General features: G+C 46.6%; 1 protein-coding gene across 4 annotated transcripts in view; it reads right to left on the bottom strand.

The window, feature by feature from the left end:
- Positions 1-17,077, bottom strand: part of LOC109878847 (dysbindin-A) — a 38,397-nt gene that overhangs the window by 1,347 nt on the left and 19,973 nt on the right. For all 4 annotated transcript variants that reach the window (XM_031812048.1, XM_031812045.1, XM_031812047.1 and 1 more), the window contains 2 exons: positions 3,216-3,371; positions 1,555-1,701 (listed from right to left, as the gene is read on the bottom strand). In XM_031812048.1, the coding sequence (XP_031667908.1) occupies positions 1,555-1,701; positions 3,216-3,371 (303 nt within the window). The remainder of the gene's footprint in view (positions 1-1,554; positions 1,702-3,215; positions 3,372-17,077) is intronic.

Here is a 17,077-nt window from a genome sequence, read left to right as displayed (position 1 = left end):
GCATTAGCCATACTGTCTCTGTACCGTTGGTGGCTACGTGATAGCATTAGCCATACTGTCTCTGTACCGTTGGTGGCTACGTGATAGCATTAGCCATACTGTCCCTGTACCGTTGGTGGCTACGTGATAGCATTAGCCATACTGTCTCTGTACCATTGGTGGCTACGTGATAGCATTAGCCATACTGTCTCTGTACCATTGGTGGCTACGTGATAGCATTAGCCATACTGTCTCTGTACCGTTGGTGGCTACGTGATAGCATTAGCCATACTGTCTCTGTACCATTGGTGGCTACGTGATAGCATTAGCCATACTGTCTCTGTACCGTTGGTGGCTACGTGATAGCATTAGCCATACTGTCTCTGTACCGTTGGTGGCTACGTGATAGCATTAGCCATACTGTCCCTGTACCGTTGGTGGCTACGTGATAGCATTAGCCATACTGTCTCTGTACCATTGGTGGCTACGTGATAGCATTAGCCATACTGTCTCTGTACCATTGGTGGCTACGTGATAGCATTAGCCATACTGTCTCTGTACCGTTGGTGGCTACGTGATAGCATTAGCCATACTGTTTCTGTACCATTGGTGGCTACGTGATAGCATTAGCCATACTGTCTCTGTACCGTTGGTGGCTACGTGATAGCATTAGCCATACTGTCTCTGTACCGTTGGTGGCTACGTGATAGCATTAGCCATACTGTCTCTGTACCATTGGTGGCTACGTGATAGCATTAGCCATACTGTCTCTGTACCGTTGGTGGCTACGTGATAGCATTAGTCATACTGTCTCTGTACCGTTGGTGGCTACGTGATAGCATTAGTCATACTGTCTCTGTACCGTTGGTGGCTACGTGATAGCATTAGCCATACTGTCCCTGTACCGTTGGTGGCTACGTGATAGCATTAGCCATACTGTGTACCATTGGTGGCTACATGATAGCATTAGCCATACTGTCTCTGTACCGTTGGAGGCTACATGATAGCATTAGCCATACTGTCTCTGTACCGTTGGTGGCTACATGATAGCATTAGCCATAGTGTCTCTGTACCGTTGGTGGCTACGTGATAGCATTAGCCATACTGTCTCTGTACCGTTGGTGGCTACGTGATAGCATTAGCCATAGTGTCTCTGTACCGTTGGTGGCTACGTGATAGCATTAGCCATACTGTCTCTGTACCATTGGTGGCTACATGATATCAACAAATGGTCGTCCCAAATTGCACCCTATTCCCTACATGAATGAGTACAAATAAGTAGCAAGCCTTCTGCAAGCCTGTTTCTGTAGTGAGACAGCTTCATGTACCAGTACACCTCCTGGACAGGACACTAGTCTATCTCCTGTTTCTCTAGTGAGACAGCTTGATGTACCAGTACACCCCCTGGACAGGACACTAGTCTATCTCCTGTTTCCGTAGCGTGAAGCTACTCCCAATCCTCCAATTTCAGGGAGGACACTAACCACAAGGCCACTGAGTTGGTTATTCCCTACAGAGTGCACTGTGTTGATAACTACCTGAGGTGAGTGAGGAGGTCAGGCTGTTGATAACTACCTGAGGTGAGTGAGGAGGTCAGGCTGTCGTCTTCTCCTCCAGAGTTGAGAAAGACGTCGAGGGCCTCGTGGTCTGACACGTCCATCAGGTCCATCTGTTCCAGAACGTCGACGTTCACCTCCATGGAAGACATGCTACCTATTGGCCCTGTGGAGCGACACACACAACCAGCATCACTTCACACTGCAGCTGCACCACACCGCTACTGTTCCGCATTCCCATCCTGCCTCCATTTCTCACAAGGAACCCTGGGACTTATCCTCCAATGTGGTTGAAAGGGAGGCGAGGAGATGGGGTGCGAGGAATCACGGAATGACGAATTCAGAACCTCAGACTGGCGGACAGTACAACACTGAAGATACACACATGTCACTGTTACAGACTGACAGACAGTACAACACTGAAGATACACACACACACGTCACTGTTACAGACTGACAGACAGTACAACAGCACAACACTGAAGATACACACACGTCACTGTTACAGACTGACAGACAGTACAACACTGAAGATACAAATCAAATCAAATGTATTTATATAGCCCTTCGTACATCAGCTGATATCTCAAAGTGCTGTACAGAAAACCCAGCCTAAAACCCCAAACAGCAAGCAATGCAGGTATACACACACGTCACTGTTACAGACGGACAGACAGTACAACACTGAAGATACACACACGTCACTGTTACAGACGGACAGACAGTACAACACTGAAGATACACACACGTCACTGTTACAGACAACACAGCTCTGACATGAGACACACAGACAGACAGCACTATCATACCTCATGTATGATGAAAGCAGGAAGGGGAAGCACAATAAAAGACGTAGGAAACAGTCCATTAACCGGCGTAGCATCACTGGTTACTGTAAAGCTCAATGTCCCAGACAGAGCAGAACAAGGGAAAAGTCATAGAATCTACACCAAAACAGCAGTTACAACAGCAGTTACAACAGCAGTTACAACAGCAGTTACACCAGCGGTTACACCAGCAGTTACAACAGCTGTTACACCAGCAGTTACACCAGCAGTTACACCAGCAGTTACAACAGCAGTTACAACAGCAGTTACAACAGCAGTTACAACAGCAGTTACAACAGCAGTTACAACAGCAGTTACAACAGCAGTTACAACAGCAGTTACACCAGCAGTTACACCAGCAGTTACACCAGCAGTTACACCAGCAGTTACACCAGCAGTTACAACAGCAGTTACACCAGACCAAAGTCAATACAGAAAATATCATCTTAAAACACAAGTCAACCTTTTTAAAAAGAGCCTTTCTTTGACCTTCTGCAACGTTTATTATTTTTTATTTTACCTTTATTTAACTTGGCAAGTCAGTTAAGAACAAATTCTTATTTTCAATGACGGCCTACTGGGGAACAGTGGGTTAACTGCCTTGTTCAGGGGCAGAACGACAGATTTGTACCTTGTCAGCTCGGGGATTCGATCTAGCAACCTTTCGGTTACTAGCCAACCACTAGGCTACCCTGCCGCCCCCTGCCATATCAACAGAGGTAGTGTTCCAAATGGACCCCTATTTCCTACAGACCCGTAGTGCACTACTTCCCAGGGTCCGTAGTGCTATGGTCCCAAGCAGTGCACTATAAAAAGGGGAGCTGCACAGTGTGTGTTCTGGGTTCCAGCTCACCTCTTCTGTCAGTGATCTGCAGGTAGCCAGTAGAGAGGTACTGATCCATGTCCTGTTGGAAAGCTTCTTCAAAGTACTTCTGCCTCTCCTTCAGCTTCCCCTGCTGGGCGTGCTCCATGTCCAGCACCTTCTGGGCGTGCTCAGAGTCCAGCTCGGCTGGGGGGAAACAGGAAGTACACATAAACATAGAGGTGGATAGAGGGTTGACTTGCGCTCACGGAAGCAGCCATTGAAAAGATAGTAGATGAGCTCTAGTACATTTCTATGGAGGTCAGTAATACCCTCTGGATAGACATAAGGACAAGCCACAGTCAAATGCCTCAGTCTTCCATTATTTAATGGAAACATGTTTCACAAATCTGCACTGTGAAGGTCACTGTGTAGGTCACTGTAAAAGTTACTGTATAGGTTACTGTATAAATCACTGTGTAGGTCACTGTGTAAGTCACTATATAGTTACTGTATAGTTACTGTATAGGTTACTGTATAAGTCACTGTATAGGTTACAGTATAAGTCACTGTATAAGTCACTGTGTAGGTCAGTGTGTAAGTCACTGTATAAGTCACTATATAGTTACTGTATAGGTTACTGTATAAGTCACTGTATAGGTTACAGTATAAGTCACTGTATAAGTCACTGTGTAGGTCACTGTGTAAGTCACTGTGTAAGTCACTATATAGTTACTATATAGTTACTGTATAGGTTACAGTATAAATCACTGTGTAGGTCACTGTGTAAGTCACTATATAGTTACTGTATAGTTACTGTATAGGTTACTGTATAAGTCACTGTATAGGTTACAGTATAAGTCACTGTATAAGTCACTGTGTAGGTCACTGTGTAAGTCACTGTATAAGTCACTATATAGTTACTGTATAGTTACTGTATAGGTTACTGTATAAGTCACTGTATAGGTTACAGTATAAGTCACTGTATAAGTCACTGTGTAGGTCACTGTATAAGTCACTATATAGTTACTGTATAGTTACTGTATAGGTTACTGTATAAGTCACTGTATAGGTTACAGTATAAGTCACTGTATAAGTCACTGTGTAGGTCACTGTGTAAGTCACTGTATAAGTCACTATATATAGTTACTGTATAGTTACTGTATAGGTTACTGTATAAGTCACTGTACAGGTTACAGTATAAGTCACTGTGTAGGTCACTGAATATAAACAAGTCATTGTTTGGTATTCCTGTTAAGCTCCATGGGAAGTGGCAGCTTTTTGTCAGAGTAGCCTGTGCTCTTTTATAGTGACCCCAAATCCATTGACCACATACATACAGGTTGGGACGCAACCTGTAGTTAGCCGTTTACATCAGATAAATGTCTTCTCACTATTATAATGATCAACATCATCCTACAGATATCATAAGATAAATGTCTTCTCACTATTATAATGATCAACATCATCCTATAGATATCATAAGATAGAAGTCAGTAATTAGTCCCAAGTTATTATTGAAAGACTTCCTCTGTAGCGGCAGAGAACAGAGCTCCTCATCTCTCTCGCACTGTCCTTACTGTAGTGGTTCTCTCCTCACAGGTCCCTGAGTCTGGCCAGAGACACTGTCCTTACTGTAGGGGCTCTCTCCTCACAGGTCCCTGAGTCTGGTCAGAGACACTGTCCTTACTGTAGGGGCTCTCTCTTCACAGGTCCCTGAGTCTGGCCAGAGACACTGTCCTTACTGTAGGGGCTCTCTCCTCGCAGGTCCCTGAGTCTGGTCAGAGACCATCCTTACTGTAGGGGCTCTCTCCTCACAGGTCCCTGAGTCTGGTCAGAGACCATCCTTACTGTAGGGGCTCTCTCCTCACAGGTCCCTGAGTCTGGCCAGACACCATCCTTACTGTAGGGGCTCTCTCCTCACAGAGCCCTGAGTCTGGCCAGAGACACTGTCCTTACTGTAGAGTCTTCTCACAGAGCCCTGAGTCTGGCCAGAGACACTGTCCTTACTGTAGAGTCTTCTCACAGAGCCCTGAGTCTGGCCAGAGACACTGTCCTTACTGTAGGGGCTCTCTCCTCACAGGTCCCTGAGTCTGGTCAGAGACCATCCTTACTGTAGGGGCTCTCTCCTCACAGGTCCCTGAGTCTGGTCAGAGACCATCCTTACTGTAGGGGCTCTCTCCTCACAGGTCCCTGAGTCTGGCCAGACACCATCCTTACTGTAGGGGCTCTCTCCTCACAGAGCCCTGAGTCTGGCCAGAGACACTATCCTTACTGTAGAGTCTTCTCACAGAGCCCTGAGTCTGGCCAGAGACACTGTCCTTACTGTAGAGTCTTCTCACAGAGCCCTGAGTCTGGCCAGAGACACTGTCCTTACTGTAGGGGCTCTCTCCTCACAGGTCCCTGAGTCTGGTCAGAGACCATCCTTACTGTAGGGGCTCTCTCCTCACAGGTCCCTGAGTCTGGTCAGAGACCATCCTTACTATAGAGTCTCCTCACAGGTTCCTGAGTCTGGCCAGACACTGTCCTCACAGGTCCCTGAGTCTGGTCAGAGACCATCCTTACTGTTGGGGCTCTCTCCTCACAGGTCCCTGAGTCTGGCCAGACACCATCCTTACTGTAGGGGCTCTCTCCTCACAGGTCCCCGAGTCTGGCCAGACACCATCCTTACTATAGAGTCTCCTCACAGGTCCCTGAGTCTGGTCAGAGACCATCCTTACTGTAGGGGCTCTCTCCTCACAGGTCCCTGAGTCTGGCCAGACACCATCCTTACTGTAGGGGCTCTCTCCTCACAGAGCCCTGAGTCTGGCCAGAGACACTATCCTTACTGTAGAGTCTTCTCACAGAGCCCTGAGTCTGGCCAGAGACACTGTCCTTACTGTAGAGTCTTCTCACAGAGCCCTGAGTCTGGCCAGAGACACTGTCCTTACTGTAGGGGCTCTCTCCTCACAGGTCCCTGAGTCTGGTCAGAGACCATCCTTACTATAGAGTCTCCTCACAGGTTCCTGAGTCTGGCCAGACACTGTCCTCACAGGTCCCTGAGTCTGGTCAGAGACCATCCTTACTGTTGGGGCTCTCTCCTCACAGGTCCCTGAGTCTGGCCAGACACCATCCTTACTGTAGGGGCTCTCTCCTCACAGGTCCCTGAGTCTGGCCAGACACCATCCTTACTGTAGGGGCTCTCTCCTCACAGAGCCCTGAGTCTGGCCAGAGACACTATCCTTACTGTAGAGTCTTCTCACAGAGCCCTGAGTCTGGCCAGAGACACTGTCCTTACTGTAGAGTCTTCTCACAGAGCCCTGAGTCTGGCCAGAGACACTGTCCTTACTGTAGGGGCTCTCTCCTCACAGGTCCCTGAGTCTGGCCAGACACCATCCTTACTGTAGGGGCTCTCTCCTCACAGAGCCCTGAGTCTGGCCAGAGACACTGTCCTTACTGTAGAGTCTTCTCACAGAGCCCTGAGTCTGGCCAGAGACACTGTCCTTACTGTAGAGTCTTCTCACAGAGCCCTGAGTCTGGCCAGAGACACTGTCCTTACTGTAGGGGCTCTCTCCTCACAGGTCCCTGAGTCTGGTCAGAGACCATCCTTACTGTAGGGGCTCTCTCCTCACAGGTCCCTGAGTCTGGTCAGAGACCATCCTTACTGTAGGGGCTCTCTCCTCACAGGTCCCTGAGTCTGGCCAGACACCATCCTTACTGTAGGGGCTCTCTCCTCACAGAGCCCTGAGTCTGGCCAGAGACACTATCCTTACTGTAGAGTCTTCTCACAGAGCCCTGAGTCTGGCCAGAGACACTGTCCTTACTGTAGAGTCTTCTCACAGAGCCCTGAGTCTGGCCAGAGACACTGTCCTTACTGTAGGGGCTCTCTCCTCACAGGTCCCTGAGTCTGGTCAGAGACCATCCTTACTGTAGGGGCTCTCTCCTCACAGGTCCCTGAGTCTGGTCAGAGACCATCCTTACTATAGAGTCTCCTCACAGGTTCCTGAGTCTGGCCAGACACTGTCCTCACAGGTCCCTGAGTCTGGTCAGAGACCATCCTTACTGTTGGGGCTCTCTCCTCACAGGTCCCTGAGTCTGGCCAGACACCATCCTTACTGTAGGGGCTCTCTCCTCACAGGTCCCCGAGTCTGGCCAGACACCATCCTTACTATAGAGTCTCCTCACAGGTCCCTGAGTCTGGCCAGACACCATCCTTACTGTAGGGGCTCTCTCCTCACAGGTCCCCGAGTCTGGCCAGAGACACTGTCCTTACTATAGAGTCTCCTCACAGAGCCCTGAGTCTGGCCAGAGACACTGTCCTTACTGTAGAGTCTTCTCACAGAGCCCTGAGTCTGGCCAGAGACACTGTCCTTACTGTAGCGTCTCCTCACAGGTCCCAGAGTCTGGCCAGAGACACTGTCCTTACGGTAGAGTCTCCTCACAGAGCCCTGAGTCTGGCCAGACACCATCCTTACTGTAGAGTCTCCTCACAGAGCCCTGAGTCTGGCCAGAGACAATGTCCTTACTGTAGCATCTCCCCACAGAGCCCTGAGTCTGGCCAGACACCATCCTTACTGTAGAGTCTCCTCACAGAGCCCTGAGTCTGGCCAGAGACACCATCCTTACTGTAGCGTCTCCTCACAGAGCCCTGAGTCTGGCCAGAGACACTTCTGTGTGGAGCGTGCAGAGACTAGCACCCTGAGTCTGTCCAGAGAGACTATTCTGTGACCTCTTTATCTCAGATAACAACCCTTTCTTGTGATACTAGGATACTAACAAGATACCACTACAATACTACAGGATACTAACAAGATACCACTACAATACTACAGGATACTAACAAGATACCACTACAATACTACAGTACCAGGATACCACTACAATACTACAGGATACTAACAAGATACCACTACAATACTACAGGATACTAACAAGATACCCCTACAGTACTACAGGATACTAACAAGATACCACTACAATACTACAGGATACTAACAAGATACCACTACAATACTACAGGATACTAACAAGATACCACTACAATACTACAGGATACTAACAAGATACCACTACAATACTACAGGATACTAACAAGATACCACTACAGGATACTAACAAGATACCACTACAATACTACAGGATACTAACAAGATACCACTACAGTACTACAGGATACTAACAAGATACCACTACAATACTACAGGATACTAACAAGACACCCCTACAGTACTACAGGATAGTAACAACAGCAGAGGAACCCTTGACTTTATCGTCACACTTGTATTTTCTTATAAGCACCAACTTTGCTGACAGCTGCTTTATTGAGGAACGGTTTTAAATCAAATCAAACTTTATTTGTCACGTGGCCGAATACAACAGGTGTAGTAGACCTTACAGTGAAATGCTGAATACAACAGGTGTAGTAGACCTTACAGTGAAATGCTGAATACAACAGGTGTAGTAGACCTTACAGTGAAATGCTGAATACAACAGGTGTAGTAGACCTTACAGTGAAATGCTGAATACAACAGGTGCAGTAGACCTTACAGGGAAATGCTGAATACAACAGGTGTAGTAGACCTTACAGTGAAATGCTTAATACAACAGGTGTAGTAGACCTTACAGTGAAATGCTGAATACAACAGGTGTAGTAGACCTTACAGTGAAATGCTGAATACAACAGGTGTAGTAGACCTTACAGTGAAATGCTGAATACAACAGGTGTAGTAGACCTTACAGTGAAATGCTGAATACAACAGGTGTAGTAGACCTTACAGTGAAATGCTGAATACAACAGGTGCAGTAGACCTTACAGGGAAATGCTGAATACAACAGGTGCAGTAGACCTTACAGTGAAATGCTGAATACAACAGGTGTAGTAGACCTTACAGTGAAATGCTGAATACAACAGGTGTAGTAGACCTTACAGTGAACTGCTGAATACAACAGGTGCAGTAGACCTTACAGTGAAATGCTGAATACAACAGGTGCAGTAGACCTTACAGGGAAATGCTGAATACAACAGGTGCAGTAGACCTTACAGTGAAATGCTGACTACAACAGGTGTAGTAGACCTTACAGTGAAATGCTGAATACAACAGGTGTAGTAGACCTTACAGTGAAATGCTGAATACAACAGGTGTAGTAGACCTTACAGTGAAATGCTGAATACAACAGGTGTAGTAGACCTTACAGTGAAATGCTGAATACAACAGGTGCAGTAGACCATACAGTGAAATGCTGAATACAACAGGTGCAGTAGACCTTACAGTGAAATGCTGAATACAACAGGTGTAGTAGACCTTACAGTGAAATGCTGAATACAACAGGTGTAGGTAGACCTTACAGTGAAATGCTGAATACAACAGGTGTAGTAGACCTTACAGTGAAATGCTGAATACAACAGGTGTAGTAGACCTTACAGTGAAATGCTGAATACAGTAGGTGTAGTAGACCTTACAGTGAAATGCTGAATACAACAGGTGTAGTAGACCTTACAGTGAAATGCTGAATACAACAGGTGTAGTAGACCTTACAGTGAAATGCTGAATACAACAGGTGTAGTAGACCTTACAGTGAAATGCTGAATACAACAGGTGTAGTAGACCTTACAGTGAAATGCTGAATACAACAGGTGTAGTAGACCTTACAGTGAAATGCTGAATACAACAGGTGCAGTAGACCTTACAGTGAAATGCTGAATACAACAGGTGCAGTAGACCTTACAGTGAAATGCTGAATACAACAGGTGTAGTAGACCTTACAGTGAAATGCTGAATACAACAGGTGTAGGTAGACCTTACAGTGAAATGCTGAATACAACAGGTGTAGTAGACCTTACAGTGAAATGCTGAATACAACAGGTGTAGGTAGACCTTACAGTGAAATGCTGAATACAACAGGTGTAGTAGACCTTACAGTGAAATGCTGAATACAACAGGTGTAGTAGACCTTACAGTGAAATGCTTACTTCCAGGCACTAACCAACAGTGCAAAAAAGGTATTAGGTGAACAAAGAAATAAGTAAAGAAATAAAACAACAGTAAAAAGACAGGCCAAATACAGTAGAGAGGCTATATACAGTAGTGAGGCTACATACAGTAGACAGGCTATATACAGTAGCGAGGCTATATACAGTAGAGAGGCTACATACAGTAGACAGGCTATATACAGTAGAGAGGCTATATACAGTAGAGAGGCTATATACAGTAGAGAGGCTACATACAGTAGACAGGCTATATACAGTAACGAGGCTATATACAGTAGAGAGGCTACATACAGTAGACAGGCTATATACAGTAGAGAGGCTATATACAGTAGAGAGGCTATATACAGTAGAGAGGCTTTATACAGTAGCGAGGCTATAAAAGTAGCGAGGCTACATACAGACTTACTGTGACTGAGATACAAGACTGTCTCACCTAGTTACCTTAAGATGAAAATCACTCTGGATAAAAGCACCTGCTAAATGACTAAAATATACATTTATATCACCCACATTGTAGGCTAATTATTTACCTGCCTGCCCAATGTGTCTCCTCCAGATCAGAAAACAACGGGACGGTTCTGTTATGTGAAGCCAGACATGTATCGTGACTATCGTCCCAGTAAGCTCTAGTCCCCACTGTGAGCCATGTCTCTCTCGGTCTTAAAGACAGGAAGCACCTACCCACTTCTCAGAACAGCAGGAAGTGGTTATGTTACTTTTATGGAACCATAGGAGTGTCTGTGTTATGGCTAGAGGTGCTACATCCTTTTAAAAGATGCATATTGTTGCAGTGAATCTTTTGTCCTAGATCAAGCTCTACTCATCAGCTGCCTTTACAAGAACTGACATCCGTGTGGAGTCAAGTAACAGCAGATTGAGGAACTAAGTATCTTCTTTGTTTTCTGACAAAAGTTCATCCCAGAAATGCTGCCTCATTGAAAATAAGAATTTCAACCCTGAATCATTGGATTCTCACAAATCCTTGAAATGCCCGCCAAGGTGCCAATACAGGCTCAGGATTTCCAGGTAGGTAATTTCTCCTCGTCAGAATCTACCAAAGCATTTGAACACAGTCAGTCAGTCACCCCTGTGGTAAAGGGGTGTTGTTGTCAGTGGGCTGGATGTGTCAACTCGACTAGTCCCAGGTGGGCAGGAAGTCAAGCCAGCTGTCACCAGGCAGGGCCCCACAATAACTGTCTGTGCCCCAAACGGCTCATTATTAGTGCACTACTTTTGGACCAGGGCCCATAGGAAATACACAGACTAGGGTGCCATTTCTAGGGAATACTAGGCTTCCATCTGGGAAGCTACCTGTGATCAGAGACATGCATTCTATCTTCCACATGGTGAACAGCAGCTCAACAGAACCAGCCTCTGATTCACTAGAAATACCACTCTCCTTTTATCATATATTGCAACACCATAACTCTTCATCCACAATACATCTACATGACGGCCTCCCATAGGTAACGTGATGATCTCCCATAGGTAACGTGATGTCAATGGCTTTCTGACAGAGAGAATGATGTCAATGGCTTTCTGACAGAGAGAATGATGTCAATGGCTTTCTGACAGAGAGAATGATGTCAATGGCTTTCTGACAGAGAGAATGACGTCAATGGCTTTCTGACAGAGAGAATGACGTCAATGGCTTTCTGACAGAGAGAATGATGTCAATGGCTTTCTGAGAGAGAGAATGATGTCAATGGCTTTCTGACAGAGAGAATGATGTCAATGGCTTTCTGAGAGAGAGAGAGAATGATGTCAATGGCTTTCTGAGAGAGAGAGAGAATGATGTCAATGGCTTTCTGAGAGAGAGAGAGAATGATGTCAATGGCTTTCTGAGAGAGAGAGAGAATGATGTCAATGGCTTTCTGAGAGAGAGAGAATGATGTCAATGGCTTTCTGACAGAGAGAGAATGATGTCAATGGCTTTCTGAGTGAGAGAATGATGTCAATGAGCCCTCCAACCTCTCTATTGACCCCCAGGGAAGGAGAGACACAGCCTATCCCCCCCCCCCCCCCCCAGCAGGATAAATGTATAATGATGAGCCCTCCAACCTCTCTATTGACCCCCAGGGAAGGAGAGACACAGCATTCTATTACTGCTCCTAATTCCACTGTTATAAACATTCTATTACAGCTCCTAATTCCACTGTTATAAACTTTATATTACTGCTCCTAATTCCACTGTTATAAACATTCTCCAAGTCATGCGTCACCACTATAAATAGGAACCAAGATTAAATGTTCAGAGAAATGTAATTATATTTAATACCAAGCTATGTTAGGGGGGTTTCAGAGGGCAACCAGTGGTGACATTCTGTAAAGCCTAGTGAATTCAGTCATATACCCTCAACTGATAGACTTGTGAAGAGTGAAAAAAAAGGTCAGAGACCCCTACAGTTCATTACATTCCTATATATTATCAAAGCAGTGGTCACCAACCGGTCGATCGCCATCTTCAAGGCATTTCTAGCGGATCACCAAACATTTCAGTAGAAAAGCCAACGGCATAAAGGCTTGCGTTCCTTTTGGTTTTCTTCGTGTTGTGCTGTTGGCGGTCGGTGCACTTGATGTACCAGGTAGGCAAAGTGTTCCCAGTTTGAACCATTTTATTTGTCTGAAAAGACAAACTTCTCCAACCCGGCAGACTCTTGAGATCGGTGGCTAAATCGACGGTGCCTACTGCGCTGGCCAATCGGATAGTTCAAATCACCGTGCCTCCCTACAGCTTCCACCACCCAGGCAAAGTTTGATACTCAAGGAAATTAAAGAGAGAGCAGGGACCGTGAGAGGCAGACCCTCTGCTGCTCTCACTCCCCCCGCTGAGACTAATGCCGTGTTCAAAACAACTGGGAACTTGGAAATGTCTGACTTCAGTACATTCAAGACAACTGGGAACTCCAGGGAAATTCTTTTTTTTTTAAAGGTCATCCAACTTGGAAACTCTGGCATCTTTCTAGATCTCAGACTTACCGACCTGATGTTCACGGACATCATCATTTGATCTCATTTCTTCCAGAGTTCCCAGTTGTCTTGAAAGCATCATGACCGTCAGATGCATGTACCATCAGTCCAGTAAAACACAATTATCTCAATTTAGGCTCAGCATGTTCTACACCAACTGATGTATTGTTATTAATGCTTAAGTTTTAAAATATAATATGGTCTGAGAGGAACAATATTGGCAGGCCAGGCATATAGCCAATATATGATGTGATAACGTTTCAGGCCTACTGCACAAACCTCATTCCTACTGAACTGGTTTAATTAGGTTAATGAGAACTTTGACTGCGGTTTTGACCACTGTTCTAAAGGGGCTGAGCCATAGATGTAAAGCTATTATATTAGCTATGATCTGAGAGGGGGAGGCAGAGCACTGGCCCCAGCCTCAGCTCTCATGTTAGGTTGCTGTATACTACTCATCTCCAACATGTGGGCTGCCAAGTTAGGCTACTGTGGGCTGCCAAGTTAGGCTACAGTGGGCTGCCAAGTTAGGCTACAGTGGGCTGCCAAGTTAGGCTACAGTGGGCTGCCAAGTTAGGCTACTGTGGGCTGCCAAGTTAGGCTACTGTGGGCTGCCAAGTTAGGCTACAGTGGGCTGCCAAGTTAGGCTACAGTGGGCTGCCAAGTTAGGCTACAGTGGGCTGCCAAGTTAGGCTACAGTGGGCTGCCAAGTTAGGCTACAGTGGGCTGCCAAGTTAGGCTACAGTGGGCTGCCAAGTTAGGCTACTGTGGGCTGCCAAGTTAGGCTACTGTGGGCTGCCAAGTTAGGCTACAGTGGGCTGCCAAGTTAGGCTACAGTGGGCTGCCAAGTTAGGCTACAGTGGGCTGCCAAGTTAGGCTCCTGTGGGCTGCCAAGTTAGGCTCCTGTGGGCTGCCAAGTTAGGCTCCTGTGGGCTGCCAAGTTAGGCTCCTGTGGGCTGCCAAGTTAGGCTACTGTGGGCTGCCAAGTTAGGCTACTGTGGGCTGCCAAGTTAGGCTACAGTGGGCTGCCAAGTTAGGCTACAGTGGGCTGCCAAGTTAGGCTACAGTGGGCTGCCAAGTTAGGCTACAGTGGGCTGCCAAGTTAGGCTACTGTGGGCTGCCAAGTTAGGCTACTGTGGGCTGCCAAGTTAGGCTACAGTGGGCTGCCAAGTTAGGCTACAGTGGGCTGCCAAGTTAGGCTACAGTGGGCTGCCAAGTTAGGCTACAGTGGGCTGCCAAGTTAGGCTACAGTGGGCTGCCAAGTTAGGCTACTGTGGGCTGCCAAGTTAGGCTACTGTGGGCTGCCAAGTTAGGCTACTGTGGGCTGCCAAGTTAGGCTACTGTGGGCTGCCAAGTTAGGCTACTGTGGGCTGCCAAGTTAGGCTACTGTGGGCTGCCAAGTTAGGCTACTGTGGGCTGCCAAGTTAGGCTACTGTGGGCTGCCAAGTTAGGCTACTGTGGGCTGCCAAGTTAGGCTACTGTGGGCTGCCAAGTTAGGCTACTGTGGGCTGCCAAGTTAGGCTACTGTGGCACACACACTGCACTGCTTTGCTTTATCTTGGTCAAGTCGCAATTGTAAATGAGAACTTGTTCTCAACTAGCCTACCTGGTTAAATAAAGGTGAAATTAAAAATTTAAAACACACACACACCAAACTCTGGTCAGGTGTGGGCAGCCTGCTCTTCAGATATGACCTCCCGTCCCAACTCCCGTCAGGCCTGACCAGATTTGGTACTCACAAGTAATCCAATCATAGCGGTTTCAGACAGCACTGCTTACCTCAGCAAGCCATTGATCTCCGCAATAGCAGCCACAGTGTACGTCCCAAATGTCACCCTATATAGTGCACTACTTTCTACCAGAGACCTGATCAAAAGTAGTGCACTATATAGGGAATAGGGTACCATTTGGGACGTAGACCTACCATCTTACTCTAAATCCCTGCCTCTTTACTATAATGGTTAAGAGCTAGAGAAATCAATACCCTCTGAAGGGAGCGTAAAAGTAAGGAGTGAATAGACTGACACTTTAAGCCATTTTCCTGCTATTACTTCTCCAGTGCTGCATTTTTACCCACACCCACCGAGCGAATTACCCTCCTCACCCGCTGCCGAGACTGATTTAAGTAGTAAAACAACAGCAACAACAACAAAGACCCACATTTCAGACAGGTGTCCTATCGCTGCCTGTAATCTTTTTTCTTTTTCTTTTACCTTTATTTAACCAGGCAAGTCAGTTAAGAACAAATTCTTATTTTCAATGACGGCCTGGGAACAGTGGGTTAACTGCCTGTTCAGGGGCAGAACGACAGATTTGTACCTTGTCAGCTCGGGGATTTGAACTTGCAACCTTCCGGTTACTAGTCCAACGCTCTAACCACTAGGCTACCCTGCCGCCCCAAATCACCCATAGCGACACGGCAAGTCGCCCGGTAACAGTGGAACACACCGTTCACAGTCCAGTGAGCACCAGAGCAGATACCCCAGACCGTCTATGTCTGCGTGGAGGCATTCTAATTAGATTCTAATGTGGCATATCAGCTCTACATGTTATGGAAGAACGTTGCTGCACATTCCTGACCAGTGATGTATATTAAGGTAACTGGTGACCACTGCATTCATAGAGGAGTTATTGATGGGTAGAATCGCTCCCGTTACCTACGTTACTAACACTTAGATCCCTTCAACATGACCTTTTCTGTTTCCTGACAATAGACAAACTGTTGGGGCAAAAAGGAGCAGAGCGTAACTGCATGGGTTCATCATATGACTGAGTCACACACACACACACACACACACAACCCAGGCTGCACTAAGTAAAGTCCTACTGAAAGAATACCGTGGCAGTAGCACAGATCACCAACATCAAAGCATCACCAAATAGACATTCCACTTTAAACATGAGGAGAATAACTAATACAGAGAGACAGACAGAGGGAGGGAGACAGACATGAAGACAGGGACATGGAGAGACAGACAGACAGAGGGAGGGAGAGAGACATGAAGACATAAAGACAGGGACATGGAGAGAGAGACAGACAGACAGACATAAAGACAGGGACATGGAGAGAGAGACAGACAGACAGACAAAGAGAGGGAGAGAGACAGACATGAAGACATAAAGACAGGGACATGGAGAGAGAGACAGACAGACAAAGAGAGGGAGAGAGACAGACATGAAGACAGGGACATGGAGAGACAGACAGACAGAGGGAGAGAGACAGACATGAAGACATAAAGACAGGGACATGGAGAGAGAGACAGAGAGGGAGAGAGACAGACATGAAGACATAAAGACAGGGACATGGAGAGAGAGACAGACAGAGGGAGAGAGACAGACATGAAGACATAAAGAGAGGGACATAGAGAGACAGACATGAAGACATAAAGAGAGGGACATGGAGAGAGAGACAGACAGACAAAGAGAGGGAGAGAGACAGACAAAGAGAGGGAGAGAGACAGACATGAAGACATAAAGACAGGGACATGGAGAGAGAGACAGACATGAAGACATAAAGAGAGGGACATGGAGAGAGAGACAGACATGAAGACATAAAGAGAGGGACATGGAGAGAGACAGACAACGAGAGGGAGAGACAGACATGAAGCCATAAAGAGAGGGACATGGAGAGAGACAGACATGAAGACAAAGACAGGGACATGGAGAGAGAGACAGACAGACAAAGAGAGGGAGAGAGACAGACATGAAGACATAAAGAGAGGGACATGGAGAGAGAGAGAGAGAGACAGACATGAAGACATAAAGAGAGGGACATGGAGAGAGAGACAGACATGAAGACATAAAGAGAGGGACATGGAGAGAGAGACAGACAAAGAGAGGGAGAGAGACAGACATGAAGACATAAAGAGAGGGACATGGAGAGAGAGACAGACATGAAGACATAAAGAGAGGGACATGGAGAGAGAGACAGACAAATAGAGGGAGAGAGACAGACATGAAGACATAAAGAGAGGGA

This window comes from Oncorhynchus kisutch, unplaced genomic scaffold (assembly GCF_002021735.2).
Source record: "Oncorhynchus kisutch isolate 150728-3 unplaced genomic scaffold, Okis_V2 Okis02a-Okis13b_hom, whole genome shotgun sequence".
NCBI lineage: Eukaryota > Metazoa > Chordata > Actinopteri > Salmoniformes > Salmonidae > Oncorhynchus > Oncorhynchus kisutch.
This window is presented reverse-complemented; position numbering and strand designations above follow the sequence as displayed.